Below are 16,792 nucleotides of genomic sequence, written 5' to 3'. Positions count from 1 at the left end.
TGCCATTCTTGGAGCATGTTAAAGGGCTGTTACCCTTGTGAACATTAAGTGGTGCTAACTATTAACCCTGGAGCAGAGACAGTCTGGATGCTTTAGTGACTCCAGAGCAAACCATCAGTAGCTCAATCAAATCCATGCAACAGACATGCTAAATGGGTGTGACAATACGTGAGTGTGGTCTTTAGATTTTGCTGATCATTTTCTCTCCAGTTTATCAGATTAAGCAGAATTGCAGGGATGCACTGTATACACTGAAACAACAGTTTATGCACTGTATGTTGTTCTGTTAATCTGTTCTTGGAAGTGAAACATTTCCATGTGTGTTTCCCTCCTATTTAATTCAGATTGTTCTTTCCTCTGGTTAAATTTCTGTCATGTGGTGTGCAGTTAGTTAAAAAATCGTTATAAAATCTCTAGTTCCTTCCATCCTATATTTAGTCTACAAACTGAATACATTCGCCATTCAGTTCTGTTCCAACAGCATTTTTACCTGGACAGTGGTCATCTAAACTATAAAATTTAAATCTATGTTCTAATATTCATGTCATCTGCCCTTTAAAAATTCCTGGCTATTTGATACCAGAAGCTGGAACAGATGAGCTTTGGCAGGAGTAAAGAACAGAACAAACAAAGGTGTTTTCATACAGCTCTTTCATGGCCTTTCTTAAATATGGCATATTGTGAGCTCATATCTATTTAAACAAAAACATATTTGGAAACTCTCAATGAACAGAGTGATTTTAATCTCTGTTCCTCAATAACCTGCCTTTGTTTTGCTTTTATTGGCAGTTGTGTGAAACATCTGTAATTAGAAGAGGAATATTACATAAAAATCTTGTCAAGCTATTTTCAACATTCAGGCTCAGTGTTACCAATCATAACACTGACTATTGCAGAGGAACTGTAAACATAAGCAAAGTAATAGTTTACAGTTCATGCACAGTGTAAGCCAAAATAAACTGTCTTTTAAAACTATCTCTTTCTTGTCATAGTTCCCCTTTTTTGCTACTGCTAGATACCCTCCAAAATGGCATCAGCATTAATATTTTCCATGTGCAGTCCAATATTAATATCATACCTCTTAGTCAGAAGTCAGTAATTATTGTTACTACCAAATGGAAGGAGCAGACACTTGGGATCAGAGCAATGAGGGTGGCTCATGGCTACTTCTAATGCCAACCACCAAGATTAGTAGAAGAGAATGCCAGTTGTGTCAGCTTAGCAACAGCTCCCCTAATCTAGTGTCACATGGAGATGTGCAACAACTGTGTGTTCGATTGTCATCTGATACCGGTAGTGATATTGTCCCCATAAAAGAAAGAAAATGTAACTTTGAAAGATGAGCTTTGGACAAAACCTGTCATGTCATTTTTCCAAAGCTGCTTTAGAGTCTTCCTATGAATCCAGGAATCACCACAAATTCATATGAAAGACCGATACAATTGTTTTCATCTTCAAAGCAGTACTGAATCCCATTAAGAGGACCAGTTCTACATGCTACAGTTTATTGGATCTAGAGGTTGTCTGATCAGAGAACAAAAAGTACTGCAGGTTGGAATATAGAATAATGAGAAAGGCTCAAGGCCACATTTGACTAGCCTGGCACATTTTTGATTTATCAACTTCATCACATAGCCCCTATTGTAAATACTGAGCTGTGTTAAGCTAAAAGAAAGTTTCACGCCAGTTCTTTAAAGGTATAGACACAATTATGCTTTGATTCTTTCCACCTGAAAGGTTCATCTCTGGCCAATGGAAGCTTGAATCTCCACAGCACTGTGAAAAGGAAACTAGATGGGGAGAAAGATTATGTCTTCGATAAGAGACTAAGATACAGCGTGCGTCAAAATGAAAGCAATTGCCGGTTCAGGGACATTGTAGTCCGGAAAGAAGACGGTTTCACACATATTTTGCTGTCGAGTCAGACTTCAGATAACAATGCACTGACCCCAGAGGTAAGCACATAGCCATAAAAGCCAAAGAAATCCATCCCAATGGGTGGGTTATCTTTGAAATGCTGCACTTGAACTGGATTTTATGTATTTTTTACCTAATTTATTATCCCAGGAAAAAAAAATACGGAGTTCAGATGTATCTAGGGTTTTTTTCACACTTGTGATTCCTAACAAGAAGAATGCAATGGAAATTAGTCTTTGATTTACATGTCTGAAACTGAAAATTAGAAGTAAAGAAAGGAATGGCAGAATTGGTATTTCCACTGTGGAGCTGGATGAAGCAGGTTTTCTCATGTTGAAGTTAGTGATATTTACTATCCTTAGGAGAAATCTGGCCTCTTTCATTTGCTTAATTGAAAGAGTACTCCAGAATTTTGGAGCTATATCCTGAGACAGTAATTCTAGAAGTGTATCTTGATCCCTGATTGCTTTTTCCTTGAATCACTTCCTGAGTCCTCATTTATAAATCTTAAGCAATTAGGGGCACTATTCTCAGCTGAAATGCATAAACTCATATGACTTTTACATGATGTTAATGAATTCTCTTGTTCCAAACATTACATAGTTAAGGTCAGACTTGGAATTGTAGCTTGCACTACTCCAGTACACATGTGGGTCACTGGAAGGGCTTTTCCTTCCATTCCCTGTGATCCTAGCATAGTGGGCAGTGATGCCCTGGTGCACCTTGGCCATTTCAGAACAAAAGGGATGTCAGTAAATGCCTGCATCAGGATGCATGTCCTAGAGAGCAGAGAACATACCTGAGCCTTGTTCCACGTGAGCAGTAATGGCCTGATGGAAAGGAGTTACCATAGATCAGAGTGGAAACCAGCACCAGTTTTGCCTGTCTGAGCATTCTGCAGGCAGATTTTCTTCCAGAGGCTGGCTGCAGCCTGGCAGATCTCTGTTTTCTGCCCTCAAGATACAGCGGTGCAGCTCTGTCTTACACAGTAACTTCAAGATCAGAGCAGATGAAATACTGGGTTGAGCACTAGCTGAGGGAAAAGTTGATTGTAGCTTTGAGGAGTTATTTTATTCAATAAGAAACTGGGTAACTTTGAAATTATTTTAAATGAGCTTCAGGCAAAATGACAGGCAGGTATGATGGGCCCTAAATTTGATTCCTCATCCCAAATGCACACCCTACACAGTGACATAATATACAGAATAATACTAAATAGTTAAAACTAATGGTACATAAATTTATCACTCCTAGATTCTAAGCTATATATTATTTAAAAGACTATCTTGGTAATTGACACAGATCACCAAATACCTGCCTTTACTACTAATTCATTAAAACGCATTAGATTCCATCAGATCCATCATTCCACCTATGTATTAATTACCACTAATTGACACTGCAGGTAATTTGAATGAAAAGTATGAAATCAAGGACTTAGTATGTTCAGGCTGAGCAGACATACCTTTACACTGCTGGCTGTGCTGTTCCACATGAGCAGTGTTCAAATGCTCTAACCAGTGAATTAATTCAGGCTCTTTGGGTCTGACAAACCAATCTGCTTCATTCTTTGAGAATTTTCAATATGCTGGGAGCCCGCCCCTGGAGAAGAATAAATGATAAGCACATAATAGTCCTCTTCTTGCATCACCGGCATAGACTATTTCCAGAACCTTTATTGAAGATCACTCAAAACCCAGGAAATACATTTTAGAAAACTACATTACTGACCAGGATCTGGATGGTCAGGAATTAATCAAGGTAATGAGTTCTCCACATTGAGATTGTCTGCTTAAAACTCACCCAGGATGAAAGCTTTTGCCCTCTGAAGGCTGCTTGCTGGCAAATACGAAACAACTTCTTTGGCCTTGGTCCAGGGTGCAGGCCGTGATTATTCACACCACAAAATCCAGGACCTCCAATGTTGGTAATTCCACATTCTCCTGACCATTAGAGCAAAACCCAAAGGGACTGAAAGGAGGAATAAACTGAATGCCTTGTCTCTGCAGTTTGTCACCCATAGCCATAGGTGAGACAAACTGGCAGCATATTTTTAGGGACATGTACAACATTGTTATTTTTGACACCTTTTATCACTGGTGAATAGAAACATGAACGCAAAATTCCTACAAAATTAAGAAAGTGTGCTTCATTTTATCAAAAGAAACACTAAGGTCAAGTTTTATTAGCCAGTAAATTATGTTTGCCAAATAGTAAATGATTAATTTACGCAGAGCAGGTCTGCTTGGTGTGGTTAAAACAGAGGTCTGGTGATTCTTGGCCATCTATGTTAGGGAAAAAAGAGACGTGCTCTGCCCACAACCATTATCAAATTAAGCTTAGACAAAATCACTCTCACCCATAACCAGATCTGCTTCCTTTTGTGCTTTAGCTTAATCTTCAGATGAAATTCAATAGTTTTGTTTGACCATTGGCCTCTGCTCTTTATGCCAATTTAATTAAAATAACAAGGAACTAATTTATCAAAAAAAAACCCAAAAAAATCTTGGAGAAGTCTATCTAATTCTTCATCCTGTTTTTGGCAGCCACATCATACCTGTGGGCTTGTGCAGGTGATTTTAACATGAAACGTGCTGATGCTCCTTCCAGCAGCGTTTACACTGACTGAAGTTAACTCAGAGACAATCTAGTAAGTGAGGTTTTTCTACAAAAATGTTCAGGGCACTATAGAAATTCTTTCAGATGTTTTACAAGACCTTATTAAACTTCCAAGCCAGTGTCATGAAACAGCATAGCTTGTTTTTATTTCAGTGGCTCAGGCTTGCTACTTTTAAAATTCATTTTTAAAACAGCTAATGTAAAATATTTTATCATTATAAATTCCATGAGGGCATTTTCTCTCATGGGTCTTTGGCTGCTTCTGAAGTTCTTTCTCCAGTGATGATGTTGCTGGTTTAAGTCAGCACATTTCAAGGATCCAAATTCTGTTTCAAACTTAAGATTAAATGGATCCATCCACTGCTTTTAGTATACACTATTAATACAGCTAGGAATTAATATTCCCCTGAATTAAAAGCAAAACTTATCCTAAAGTAGTGCTTGCACTGAGTGCTGATAGAACTACCTCAAGGACACTTCTTCTACAAAATAATCAGATTTCTAGCCATGAAAATGACAGGGTTTGAAGTTCTACCAGGTGCATTTCAGAGCACTGATTTGCCTTCCTTTTCTTACTTAAAACTTTTCCTGACTTAAAAAAGAAAAGGCAGGTAGGGGTTTGCTGTTACCTGTATTTTTGCTGTCATGCAAAGACAAGTTGGCTTTTGGGCCAGTACTTCTGTCTGACACCAGCCTCACAGGTTCCTAAGTCCTTTATTTATCAAACCAAAAGGACTCGGAATCTGTTTGCATAAAGAATAAGTAACAAAAACTGTATTTATGTAGAAAGGTACAAGTGGGGAAGAGGTTCTAAGAACAACTAAATGGCTATAAAATTTTGGTTTACTGTAATATTTACAAAATATTTAACTTCAAAAATATTCACAGTGAGTCCTTAGTCAGAGAAGTTAACCTTATAAACCAGTATTTCTGTTTATGTGAACAAGAGACTTCTGTCCAAGATACTTGGTGTAATTACAGTGATAAATTCCCAGCTCTCGGATCTCCCCAGAATGTAAGCAATATCAAAAGCAAAGGGCACCAAGTGACTTTTAAAATTTTCTACCTACAGTGAAAGGCATTAAAATAAGCTCTTAGAAGTTTAGTGAAGTTCTTTAACATTTTATGTTTATTTTTCAATATAAAGTGTCCCGTTAAAAAAACTAACCAGTTTGCTTTCTTGACAGCTTTAAAAAAAAATTGAGAAACTGGTAATTTTATTATGTATTTGGGTATCAATAAAACAGTAACTGAAGTGTTAGGTCTCATCTGAATGTATCATTTGATAGATGATTATAAACTATATAACTGGCCCTTAGTGTTTTGTAAATACTTCCTCAGAATTTTTAGTCAAAAGCATCCAAATAGAAATCCTGTCCCCACAACTGAAAATTAACTAAAAGGCTATTAAAAAGCTAATTAATAAAACCACAGAACTGGAGACTATTGCTGTGGAGCCCTGCAAATAGGTCTAGTCCACTAGAGAAAGTAAAATTTAATTAGACAAATGCCATAGCTATACCAAAATGAAGGAGACTTAAGGACTGTGGAGAGAAAAAGAACATGGAATCTACAAATGGAAAGACACATAGTAGCTCTGTTTACAAACTGAATTTCCTACCACATTAAATGTGTGCTTAAAACAAGAGAGCAGTTCTGAACTAAAATGGCATTTATGGTACTGCAGTTTAATGGACAGTCCTGCATCCTTACAGACAAACAGTCATTTGGTTGGCTCTAACAAGGCTGAATTTTGGACTGCACCAGCAAAGGAATCATGGCATAGCACCAGGGAGTGAAAATTGACTTTGCTGGCATCAGTGTATTCCAGTGAGCCTCTGAGCACCTTTTGATGATAAAGTTAATGACAAACTCACAGATATTTAATAAATAATACTTTTTGGAGCTTGAAAACACAGATACATTCTGGTTTCTGGGAGTTTTTTGCTACAAACTAGTGGAACTGTGGAACTAAATTTCCACTCCTGCTCAAAAATACTGCCAAAACCTTCCCGTTTTCAACTATATCTGAGAAACCATTTCCTAATAATGGACCTTTAATATCAGCCTCTTCAAAACACAAAAAACAGTGACAGCAGAATACTTTTTTTCCTACAAGTAGGGTGACCTCTGCACAAAAGTTTGGGCTACTTTTAGATGTTGGTGTACTTTTAGATGACTTTAAGCATTCAAATCAATGAGGGGCAAAATAAAAAAGAGACAGGTTTGTAACGGTAATGATGTGTTTGAAAGTATCATCAAAGAGGTGGTACTTACACAAATGTCACTGGAGAATGGGAATGGTAAAGAAACTTGCTGAATGGAGCATCCTGTGGTGGCATCGTATTTAAAGCAACACTCCTGTGTAGAAATGTTTGCCTGCTGTTCTCAGATATTACTCATTCAGCCTCCCTAAGAAAGAGCAGGTTTTGAGGTTGTTTAAAACAAACAAAAAGGATAATCTGGCATTCACATGGAACTAGAAAAATTAAAACATGTATCTTTTAATTCAAAAAGTTTCTTTGTAACTCTGAACAGAGGCGTTAGGGTGTTTATTCCTTTGATTCCCTGGTTTTACCAGCTGAGGGCTGAGACAGCCTCTGAGAATAAACAGTACTTGTAAAATCACTGATGGCATTTTCTTACCTGCACGGGAGTTTCAGATGCGCTTCCAAATTCTGCTGCTTTTAATTACTTCTACTCAGTGTCACATATAAGCATTCTGAAGTGCTCTTGTAAAAGTGAAGCATCTAGAAGTTCACCACCTGCTTTCTCATGCTTCGCTCTTAGCACCTCGTAGATATAATTTTTATGCACACAGGTATGAAAAGCAGGCAGGTAATGCTGCACTGCATGGTTTGAATGTACAAGTTCAAGCCTGGTCTCACAAGCCACAGGATTTCTAATAAAAGGCTAACTAGGATGGTATTAAAAAAAGTTCTTTGTGTAGGAACATTTCTTAAACAAGGCACTTCAGAGATCTAAAGAATTTTTGGAAGCAGTAAGTAGTGAACAAAAATAATCACAAGTTAAAAATCTTGGGTTTCTCTCACATGGAAAACATATTTAATCCACCAACCACATTTTGCCATCTGACCCATAAGTACATTTAAGCATAGGTATCAGACTAAATGAAATCGTGGCCCTTGAAGTGAGGGAATCTGAAATGACTGAAATCAGTTACAGCTTACAAACTACGCTGAACTGTGACCAAACAAGAATTTACCCATTAGAAGGTTATGAAATGATATTTCCTTTTGAAAATCATTAGAAAAACAATTCTGCTCAGATGAAATGACATTTTTTACAGCTTAATTCTGTACAGATTTTTATTGAGTTTGATTTATGGTGCAATTAATAGCTTGATCCAGTTATAAATCAGAGTGTAAAAATGTCTCTCTTTCAAGTGGCTTTTTTGCTCTAACTTCTATAGACTTTAAGAGTACCACTGACCACAGAAAAGTGAATAATATATTTGTCTTGTTGATGTATATGATGTCCTCTTGTTCTGCCTTGCTCTGGTTCAAGTCATATAAACCAAAATAGCTGAAAAACTGAAAACTGGGGCTTATAGATTTTTCTGACAACCTGCTGTGATAACCATGTTACTGAGGGTACCGTGATGTACACTGATTATACACAATGAAAATAAACCCATGACACTGGAAATTACTAAATTACAAACAAAGAGCAAAAGATAGCTAGAGTTTCCCACAGCATAAGCAAGGAACAGCCAAGTTCTAATATGTCTTTGAATCAGTAAGCAACTACAAAGCACTTCCAAATCCAAAATTCTCAGTGTTATCATTCTAAGTATATTAAAATTATATTAATATATATAATTGATGTAAGTATTAATAGTGTCCAAAATGTAAGTCTCTCAAAATCAGTAAGATTTGTAAAAGTAGGGAAATGATATTGCAACGGCATGCATGTCGAATTGTTTACTTTTCTTTATCCACAGATCATGAAGGAAGTTCGGAGAGCATTGTGCAATGCATCAGCTGATGACAGTAAACTCTTACTTCTCAGCGCAGTGGGAAGTGTATTCTGTAGTGGCCTAGATTACTCATATTTAATTGGCAGGTTATCCAATGACAGAAGAAAGGAAAGCACTAGGATTGCAGAAGCTATAAGGTGACCCAAGCTTACCTATGATCTCTAAATTATGAAATGCAGTGTGTGATTATAAAGATATTTATCAGGTCCAAAAATGTTGTATATTTAAGTGTTGATTGCATTCTAATTATAGTCCTACAAATTTGTTTAGTAAGAAGAATCTTGGACCTTTCCTTATTCAAAGAGAAAGCACATTTATTCTAGTGCTAATATCCAGATGGATTTTTTTTATTCCATTTCTCTGTATTTAATATTTCAAATCATTCCTCCAAATTCAAATACAACTTTGTTGTTGCTTTCTCAAAATTAGCTGTTGCTTCATGTTCTAAAGTGGTTCCTGAAAGGCAGATATTTTGCTTGTTTTAATGTTCATCATTTTAATGACGTTCAGTACCAATGGGAATCCATGGCTTATTCACATTCTGTTGAAAAAAGCAGTCTGCCACTGTATTTCAGAACCTTATTAGAAGGGTCTCCACTCTTTTTCTTAAACTTAAATTACTTCATATATATGTAAATGTAGTTTTATTTTCATAACTAAAATGTGACTTTCCTTATATATATCACATTACCTTAATAGAAACCCAGAGTTTCTGACATGCAGGCTACAAATCAATCTGCACAAAATATCACCAAGTATTTCCACTATCCCCCAAGTATACTTTAGATATATTTGGCAGATCTTCCAGTACAAATCAACTGTACCAGGAGAGGGTTTGGTCCCATTTTTTTTGTTGTCCCTCCCCCACCCCAGTTCCTACAAATAAAAATTATTCTTCTGAGAGGTTTAAAACTTTAAGCCACAAATGAAGAAACAATTAAAAATTTGGTTTAAAACAGATCTCTGTTTTGGATATATTAATATACCATAACATGAAGTTTAGCTATTACATGGCATGCATTAACCACCAATTATCTTGGTTACAACTACTGCAGATGAGTTTGGATTCTCAGTTGAATCCTTATGAAATTTTCAAAGCAGTAATTATTTTGAAAGAATTCAAAATGCACTTCTTAAATCTAATTAATTGTGACCTTTTTTAAAGACCCTAGCTATGCTTGAATATCATGTAGTGATAGTTTAAAAAGAAAACCCTTTGAAGGACACATCCTATTATTTTTTTCATTATTTTTAAATGTGAAAGGTTTTTAATAATGTGTGACCAAAAAAAAAAGATGAGGGAAGAAAATCACTGTTCCTGTTTGAGTACTCAGGCACACTCCATTAGAATACACAAGTTTAGCATTATCCATGTAAATACTATGTAGATAGGTGTTGCTCTCTCTATATATATACACTTGTCTCCCCACATTTAATATACAGGTATACTTAACCAGTTGAACATTGGAGTGAATGTACACCAGACTATGATACTCAGTTTTCCATCCTTGAACTCACAGAACACTCCTGCAATACTGGTACAATGTACTGCTCCTTGTCAAGAATGTCAGCCTCAGGCCCACTGGAAATAGCTTTTTATTGTACCTCTGGAAACAATACACAACGTTTTCCGTTGAGCACTCACTGTGCTTTCCGTGAACAAAGGACTCAACTCATGGAAAATAGACTGTAATAAGGGTAGACAAAAATGTACACTTTGCCTCCACTGCTTTATATCAAGTTAGACTTGTATCAAAATTAAATTGAAATCTTGATTACCCTGTGTTTCTGCTTTCTGAAGTATGGATCTGGTATCCTGCTCACCAGTTAAACCTGAAGTTTAAATACCCATTAAGTCTCATCTCACGTGAATGGTTTATTCTTTTGGCCCCTGTCCTCATCTACTGCCTTTGGGGCTTGCAACTGACAGACGTGTGGCACTGTAGCTTCTCTCCAGATCCATCATTCTGAGCTGCCATCATCCAGATGTGTGTCTGGCATTGAGCTCTTGGAGCAGGGAAGAGGCAGACAGGCAGACTTTGCGTATGTAGCCTGCAGAGCCTTGCAATTGGATGGCTCACTGGAAGGTGTTGCCAGCTTCAGATTCACTTCATCAGTTGGTCATTGTTTTGTGACTCAATACATACAATTCTGCATAAAGTCTTCTCAGAAGAAGAACGATGACTTTACTGCTCAACTTCTTTGTGGCTGTTGACATGCTTAGGAGCCCTGACCCACAGCAAGACCTCTGCAATGGTGCAGATGTATCTGAGCATCCCAAAGTGTACTTGATGATCAGCTTCCCAGATAGCTTCTAGCAAAACCAAAAGCCTTCTACATGGGGCACTTTTGCTAGTCTCTGAGCTTCTGGCTCTACTGTGCAACAACTGTTACAATTTCCAGTCCTTTTCAAAGACTGTCTTGAATTGAAACAAGGATCTTCTAGCCCAGAAACTACATGTGTGAACTTACAGTTTGGAGACATGGAAGTGTGCCAGGTTCTGGGTGCAAAGACAATTCACTGAAGTCAGTAAAGCATTGATGATGGAACATATATAAATGGAGTGCTGGACACTGCAGCTTCTGTAGACCAAATGAAGATATTTGTTCTCGTCACAAGCTCCCAGTATTTTAGCCTTCAGCTCCATCCTACATACTCATCCATTGTACCATCTTCTATCATTCCCTCATGACAGAGGCTCATTGTGCTTCTTCAAAGTTCTTTTCCATTCTCTCCCCATCTCCAGACCCTCTGTTACACACTCATGAAGATTTCACATTTTCTTCAACCGTTTTCCTCCATTAATGTGTTCTGCTTTTTTCTTCCTCCCCGTGATCTAACCATTTCCCCTCCACAACCCTAATTACTTTTCCATATTCACATCCAGTCCCATTTATCACCACGTTTCCTGCTTTTCTACACAACACTGTTTTCTTCTGCCTCCACATGTTCCTCATATCTGCTCCCACCATTTATCCATAATCTAGTCTTTTTATCTGTCACGTGTTAAATCCCTGTTCCCATCAGTAGTCCTACTTGGAAGGCTTACTTGCTTAACTACTAAGGTTATCAAAATTCTGGAGTTAATCAGATGCAGTGACCCACAGCTGTTACTCAGCCATACACCACAGAAGAAATAACAAGATGAGGGAAGAGCATTGCTTCTGCAAACAAAATGAGCCTTAACTCTCCTTAACCCTTCTCTCCTCTAGAAAGAAATCATCTTGAACACACAAATACGATGTTCCTTATTTCACTCTCTTGGTCTTGTCACGGATCTTCTGGTGTGAACAGAGCTGCATCAATTCCCACAAGTCTCTATTTTCCCATGGTCAAAAATCAATTCCTTACTAGACAGCCTGAAAAGCAGAACTCATTCATTGAATGTTTAATGTTGGGTTACCTCAGATTCTTTGTTTTCTTTTGAAATACAGCCAGTACCCTTGCACTTCAGTCCAATAAAATACTTCCCTTCAGTATGTTTTCCATTTTTTTCCAAATTGGTGCTCTGATCTGCAAGTCACACCTCCTGGCCTCAGATACAAAAGTCTACGTTCTTTTCTGACCTCAGTGGGAGAACTGCAACTCATCGAAGGACACATCTGACAAAATGTTCTTTCCTAAAATCTGTCAGCAAAGTTGGACTCTGGAGCTAATAAATACCAAGGGTAGGAACAGAATCTCCTCTTTTATTTTGAATTTGATTTATACATTTCTCTTTCCTAAGGTAATTGAGCATCTCTTTTGCCTCCATACACCTGCTGTGCACTGAGCTGCTGGAGCCTGTAATTTGCCCACAATTACACTCATGCTTTTCCCTAAATGGTGTATAGGCTCTTCCATTCCACAGATGTCTTTCCACACTTGCTGATAGATAACTTATTTAAACTATCTCCTCATTGCACAGAATTTAACATGTTCTAGCTCATTTATCCAGATGAATCTGATCACATTAATTTCCTATCATTTCACATTTACTATGGAAGGCAGGCAAGGGTATTGACGTTTGCAGTGGAGGCCCAACAGATCTCGTGCCTAATTCTTGCCCTGTTGAAACATTTCTCTCTCTTTGGCTCCCCTTTGTGGGTCTTGTTCTTTATGCTGGTTTGCCATAAATGTTTGCTATCTCCCAGTCCATTGATAGGACTTGAAGCAACCTTTCAGAAATTTTTGATCAAAAGAGGAATTCTGGGGAAAAAAATACGTATTCAGTCATCCATCTACAAATTGTAGGGATTGAAGAATATACCACAATCAATTTCCTGTCTTTCACACAATAATATGTTCAGTAAGTTGGCCAAACCAGATCCTCAGAAACCATATTAGCCCTGTGGAGAAAAACCAGAAGCACTCTATCTACAAACTGAGGAGTTACTGGTCCAGAAGTAAAATTAAACCTAACCAAGTCATTCTGCAAAAAGTACAGCAGGCAGTGCATCTCAGTTAGTCAGTTCATATCCAACATATACAAAGCTATTGAACAGCCCAGCTACTCAGAAAGATTAAATCAGTACATACAAGCAAAATTTTCCACGTGCAAACTAGAAAGTACCTTGCAATTCTGACCTCATAAAACTGGGCAATGGCATTTATTGTGTTCAACTGTGGTTTTAATTTGTTTTCAGATTAAGTACTTTAAGTTCGGGTATTTCTCGAAATGTTACTTCTGTATTCAAGGTCTTTCTTTTTTTTATTTTAGGGATTTTGTAAAAGCTTTTATTCAATTTAAGAAGCCAATTGTGGTTGCTATCAACGGCCCTGCTCTTGGGTTAGGAGCCTCTATTTTACCACTATGTGATATCGTTTGGGCAAGTGAAAAGGCTTGGTTTCAGACACCATATGCAACAATCCGACTCACTCCAGCTGGCTGCTCATCATACACATTCCCACAAATTCTGGGTGTTGCACTGGTAAGGTTTTCCACCTCAAATTGTTAACCCTTCTTTAAATTCATGCTCATTTTTCTCTCTTGAAGAAGTAAACCAGAAGACAACTCTTTCTCTTAATTGTCGTGAACGGAAGTGCAATCTGTGGAAAGTTGATCAAATCCCTGCTGATTTGCTATCACAAAATTACCTCTTCAGTATATTCAGTATATTCAGTATATTACCCTGGCTGTACACAAGATCAAACACAGGTTGAACAAGCAAAGATGGTCAAGATCATGATAGAAAAGGAAAAAAATGCATTAGCAGAATAATTTGTAGAGTAATTGTCTATATTGTGTTAGAATTGTGCGGTACCAGAGCAAGACACTGCTCTCTGCTCCCTGCTCCCTAAATCCATAATAATTCCAGAAAGATCGCTTAGTTTTTACCAATAAAACAAAGCAGAATTTGCCCCACAAAGTATTTCATACTAGTTCCATGACTCTTGGCATAGTATCACTGACAGCTACTCTTGTAAAATCAGCAATAGAGATTCATCACACTGGCATGCCAGCACATTTCTCTTAAAGGAAACCCATGATTGCTCTGGCCACCTGCACAGTCCTTAAATAGCTACCGAAACTCTTTTTCAAGTGTTTTGCGATATAGGAAGACAGAGGAGATCATTTGTAAATTTAATCTGGAAAATAGCAGGCAAGTATGGATCACAAGCAATCTTTTGGTTTCACAGGCAAATGAAATGTTGTTCTGTGGGAGAAAGCTGACAGCACAGGAAGCCTGCAGCAGAGGACTAGTGTCACAAGTATTTTGGCCAACAACGTTTAGCCAAGAAGTGATGCTACGAGTGAAAGAAATGGCATCCTGCAGTGCAGTGGTAAGAAATCAAACTATTTGTGATTAAATTACATTTCTCAGAGGTAAGGAGGTGTGCACTCAAGGCTCCTCACATGGTGGGTCCTCACTTCTTACATGTGGAAGAAGGCTAATAATAAAAAATCTGGATAGGGATCAGTGAGCTTGGGGAGTTTCTTGTTTTTCAGGGTGGGGTTACTTTCTTTCCCCATCTTTACATTTATTCACTATGAGTGGAACATCCTTGCCCTAGATTTTGAAAGGGGATTTTAGCATAGGTTACCTTCATGAACGTGGAAGATTCTGAAACCACACAGCTGTACTCGGAAATTTATGTAGGGCCAGTAAGAAAATGTATTTGCCTTCCAAGGTGTCCTATGTACTGCATTTCAGCTGAATTTGCCTTCATCTCTGCACCTGCGTAGTTCCTGATTCTGCAAAATGTTCTGCACAGTGCACCAGAAGGGTAGGATAGTGCCAGCTAACCTCTGCTGTGAAGGAGACATGAGATCCAGACACAGAGGGATTTGAACACAGTCTGGTCACAGTGTATTATAACTTTACTTGTGTGTGCATAAAAGTTGAAAAAACCCTATTTTCACTTCCTAAGGGTTTTTTCCCTTCAGGCAGATATCCTCCTATTCTGGGCACATCCTTGTTGAAAAAAATGCAGTGAGGAAAGTGATACTGGCTGCAGTAAAACTGCACTAATTAAAGTGCAAATTGTTGCAGTTTCTTGCTATGCTTCCTGTACCTGGAACTGTCATAGCATCCCACAGTTTAATTTAAAAGATCCATTGTAAAAGAGAAGGTAGAGACATGGGAGATTTTTAATTAAATAAACTGTAGATTAGATCTCACAAAAGACATTCAGAATGAAACTCTCTGGAAATGCAGCATAAGCTTATTTGATCGTGCTGATACAACATGTATTATATGAGTTGGGAAAACTTCTGGGCCTTGCTGTGGATTTTTCCTTCCTTCACTGTTACTGGCTGTCAGTGAAATTTTCTCCTGAGACCTGTTGGAAAGACTGATGCTAACTTGTGGACAAAGATGAGAGTTAAAACTGTCAAAGACTGGATTTATTCTCTGAACTCCTAAATGCAAATCATGATGAAGTCACGACATCAATGAGTATGATGAGCTCATCCAAGTTAACTGTGGAGATTGTTCCCAAACAGAGCAGGCCCCACGATTTGTAATTAACACCCTTTACTTGAGTTACAGAGAACTGCTGGTGTGGAATAGTGGTGTTGTAACCTAAACCAGATAGGAACTGAGCTTAACATGTTGGTGTTGACAAAGCTGAATGGGGAGCATAAACACCGTATTAGTTGACATTAAATTTTCTGCCCTCATATGAATTCTAATGGTTTTGCTTGACTAGTTGGGTTCCTTGTGAGATACATACTGGTGGAATATATTTCCAAAGAAACGTTTAAAGGATGAAATCCCAATATGTTTTTAAATGGCTTTAGGCAAAATTAATTGAACTATGGGAGTGACCATGGGCCTGCTGGTCATGCCTTTAAGAACTTGCAGCAATCACTAATGGCTTGCACATGCTAAGCAAATCTAACTGTAGAACAGTCAGAGGGTGATTGTTTTCCTTAACATCCTTCTTTCAGAAAATATTTCACTTTCATAAAAATTTATATAAAGAAACTTAAACAGGGCTTTACAGTAAAGTCCCTTTCCTATTACTTCTGTTTTGATAAGGAAATGATGCATGAGGGGAAATTGTTAAAGATGATAAACATCCACATTTGGGTTTCCAACCTCTGGAGCCTTCCAGAAAACAAGCAGCCAATATATCATGCCTCATACATTCTCATTTCAAGGGATCACATTTTCAACAGGAAGGAGTTCAGCTCCTTCTAGTGCTTCATGGCAGACCTTCAATAAACTAAGGTACTTTCCTTTTAAAAATGTTGGCACTAACACATAAGCCTCGGAATTCTTAAAGATGCTGACTATCAGCAACTGGAGTTGTGGCTGTAAATCAAATCTAATTTCTGTGCCCAAAGAAGTTATTTAGATTGTAAAACAGAGTCAGTAGCGTGAAAATCCTGTTTGTGCTGTTATCCATAATATTTTTTTCAGATTGAGAATAAAATACTGAGTGATATTTTGGCTTTAGGTATTGGAAGAGTCCAAATGTCTTGTGCGGAGCTTCCTGAAGTCTGGACTTGAAGATGTGAATGAGAAAGAGTGTCAGATGTTAAAACAGCTGTGGAGTTCTTCCAAAGGACTGGATTCATTATTCAGCTACTTGCAAGACAAAATTTATGAAGTCTGATGTCCTGGCCTAAATTAAAGAGAAAATGCTCTACTGGTGAGCAGAGTCAAACATTACCTGTGTTTGAAAAGCAGAAGCGATGCATCAGTGAGGAACTTGTGACAGTGTATCCTAATAGATATGGTTGTGTTGATTTCCTTGTGAGCTACAGAGTTGCTTGTAGCTGGTTTGATTTTGTGTAACCCAGACATAGGCAGGCTTGTTCAGTGCAC

At 37.8% G+C, this 16,792-nt stretch overlaps 1 protein-coding gene across 1 annotated transcript in view; it reads left to right on the top strand.

Moving 5' to 3' along the window:
* The window catches only part of CDYL2 (chromodomain Y like 2), a 52,728-nt gene extending 36,148 nt beyond the window's left edge, over positions 1 to 16,580 (top strand). Inside the window, exons 3-7 of the mRNA XM_054389703.1 lie at positions 1,738 to 1,955; positions 8,501 to 8,673; positions 13,237 to 13,447; positions 14,157 to 14,300; positions 16,422 to 16,580. Coding sequence (XP_054245678.1) covers positions 1,738 to 1,955; positions 8,501 to 8,673; positions 13,237 to 13,447; positions 14,157 to 14,300; positions 16,422 to 16,580 — 905 coding nt within the window. The remainder of the gene's footprint in view (positions 1 to 1,737; positions 1,956 to 8,500; positions 8,674 to 13,236; positions 13,448 to 14,156; positions 14,301 to 16,421) is intronic.
* The last annotated feature ends 212 nt before the right edge of the window (positions 16,581 to 16,792 follow it).

This window comes from Indicator indicator, chromosome 19, assembly GCF_027791375.1.
Source record: "Indicator indicator isolate 239-I01 chromosome 19, UM_Iind_1.1, whole genome shotgun sequence".
Taxonomy (NCBI): domain Eukaryota; kingdom Metazoa; phylum Chordata; class Aves; order Piciformes; family Indicatoridae; genus Indicator; species Indicator indicator.
This window is presented reverse-complemented; position numbering and strand designations above follow the sequence as displayed.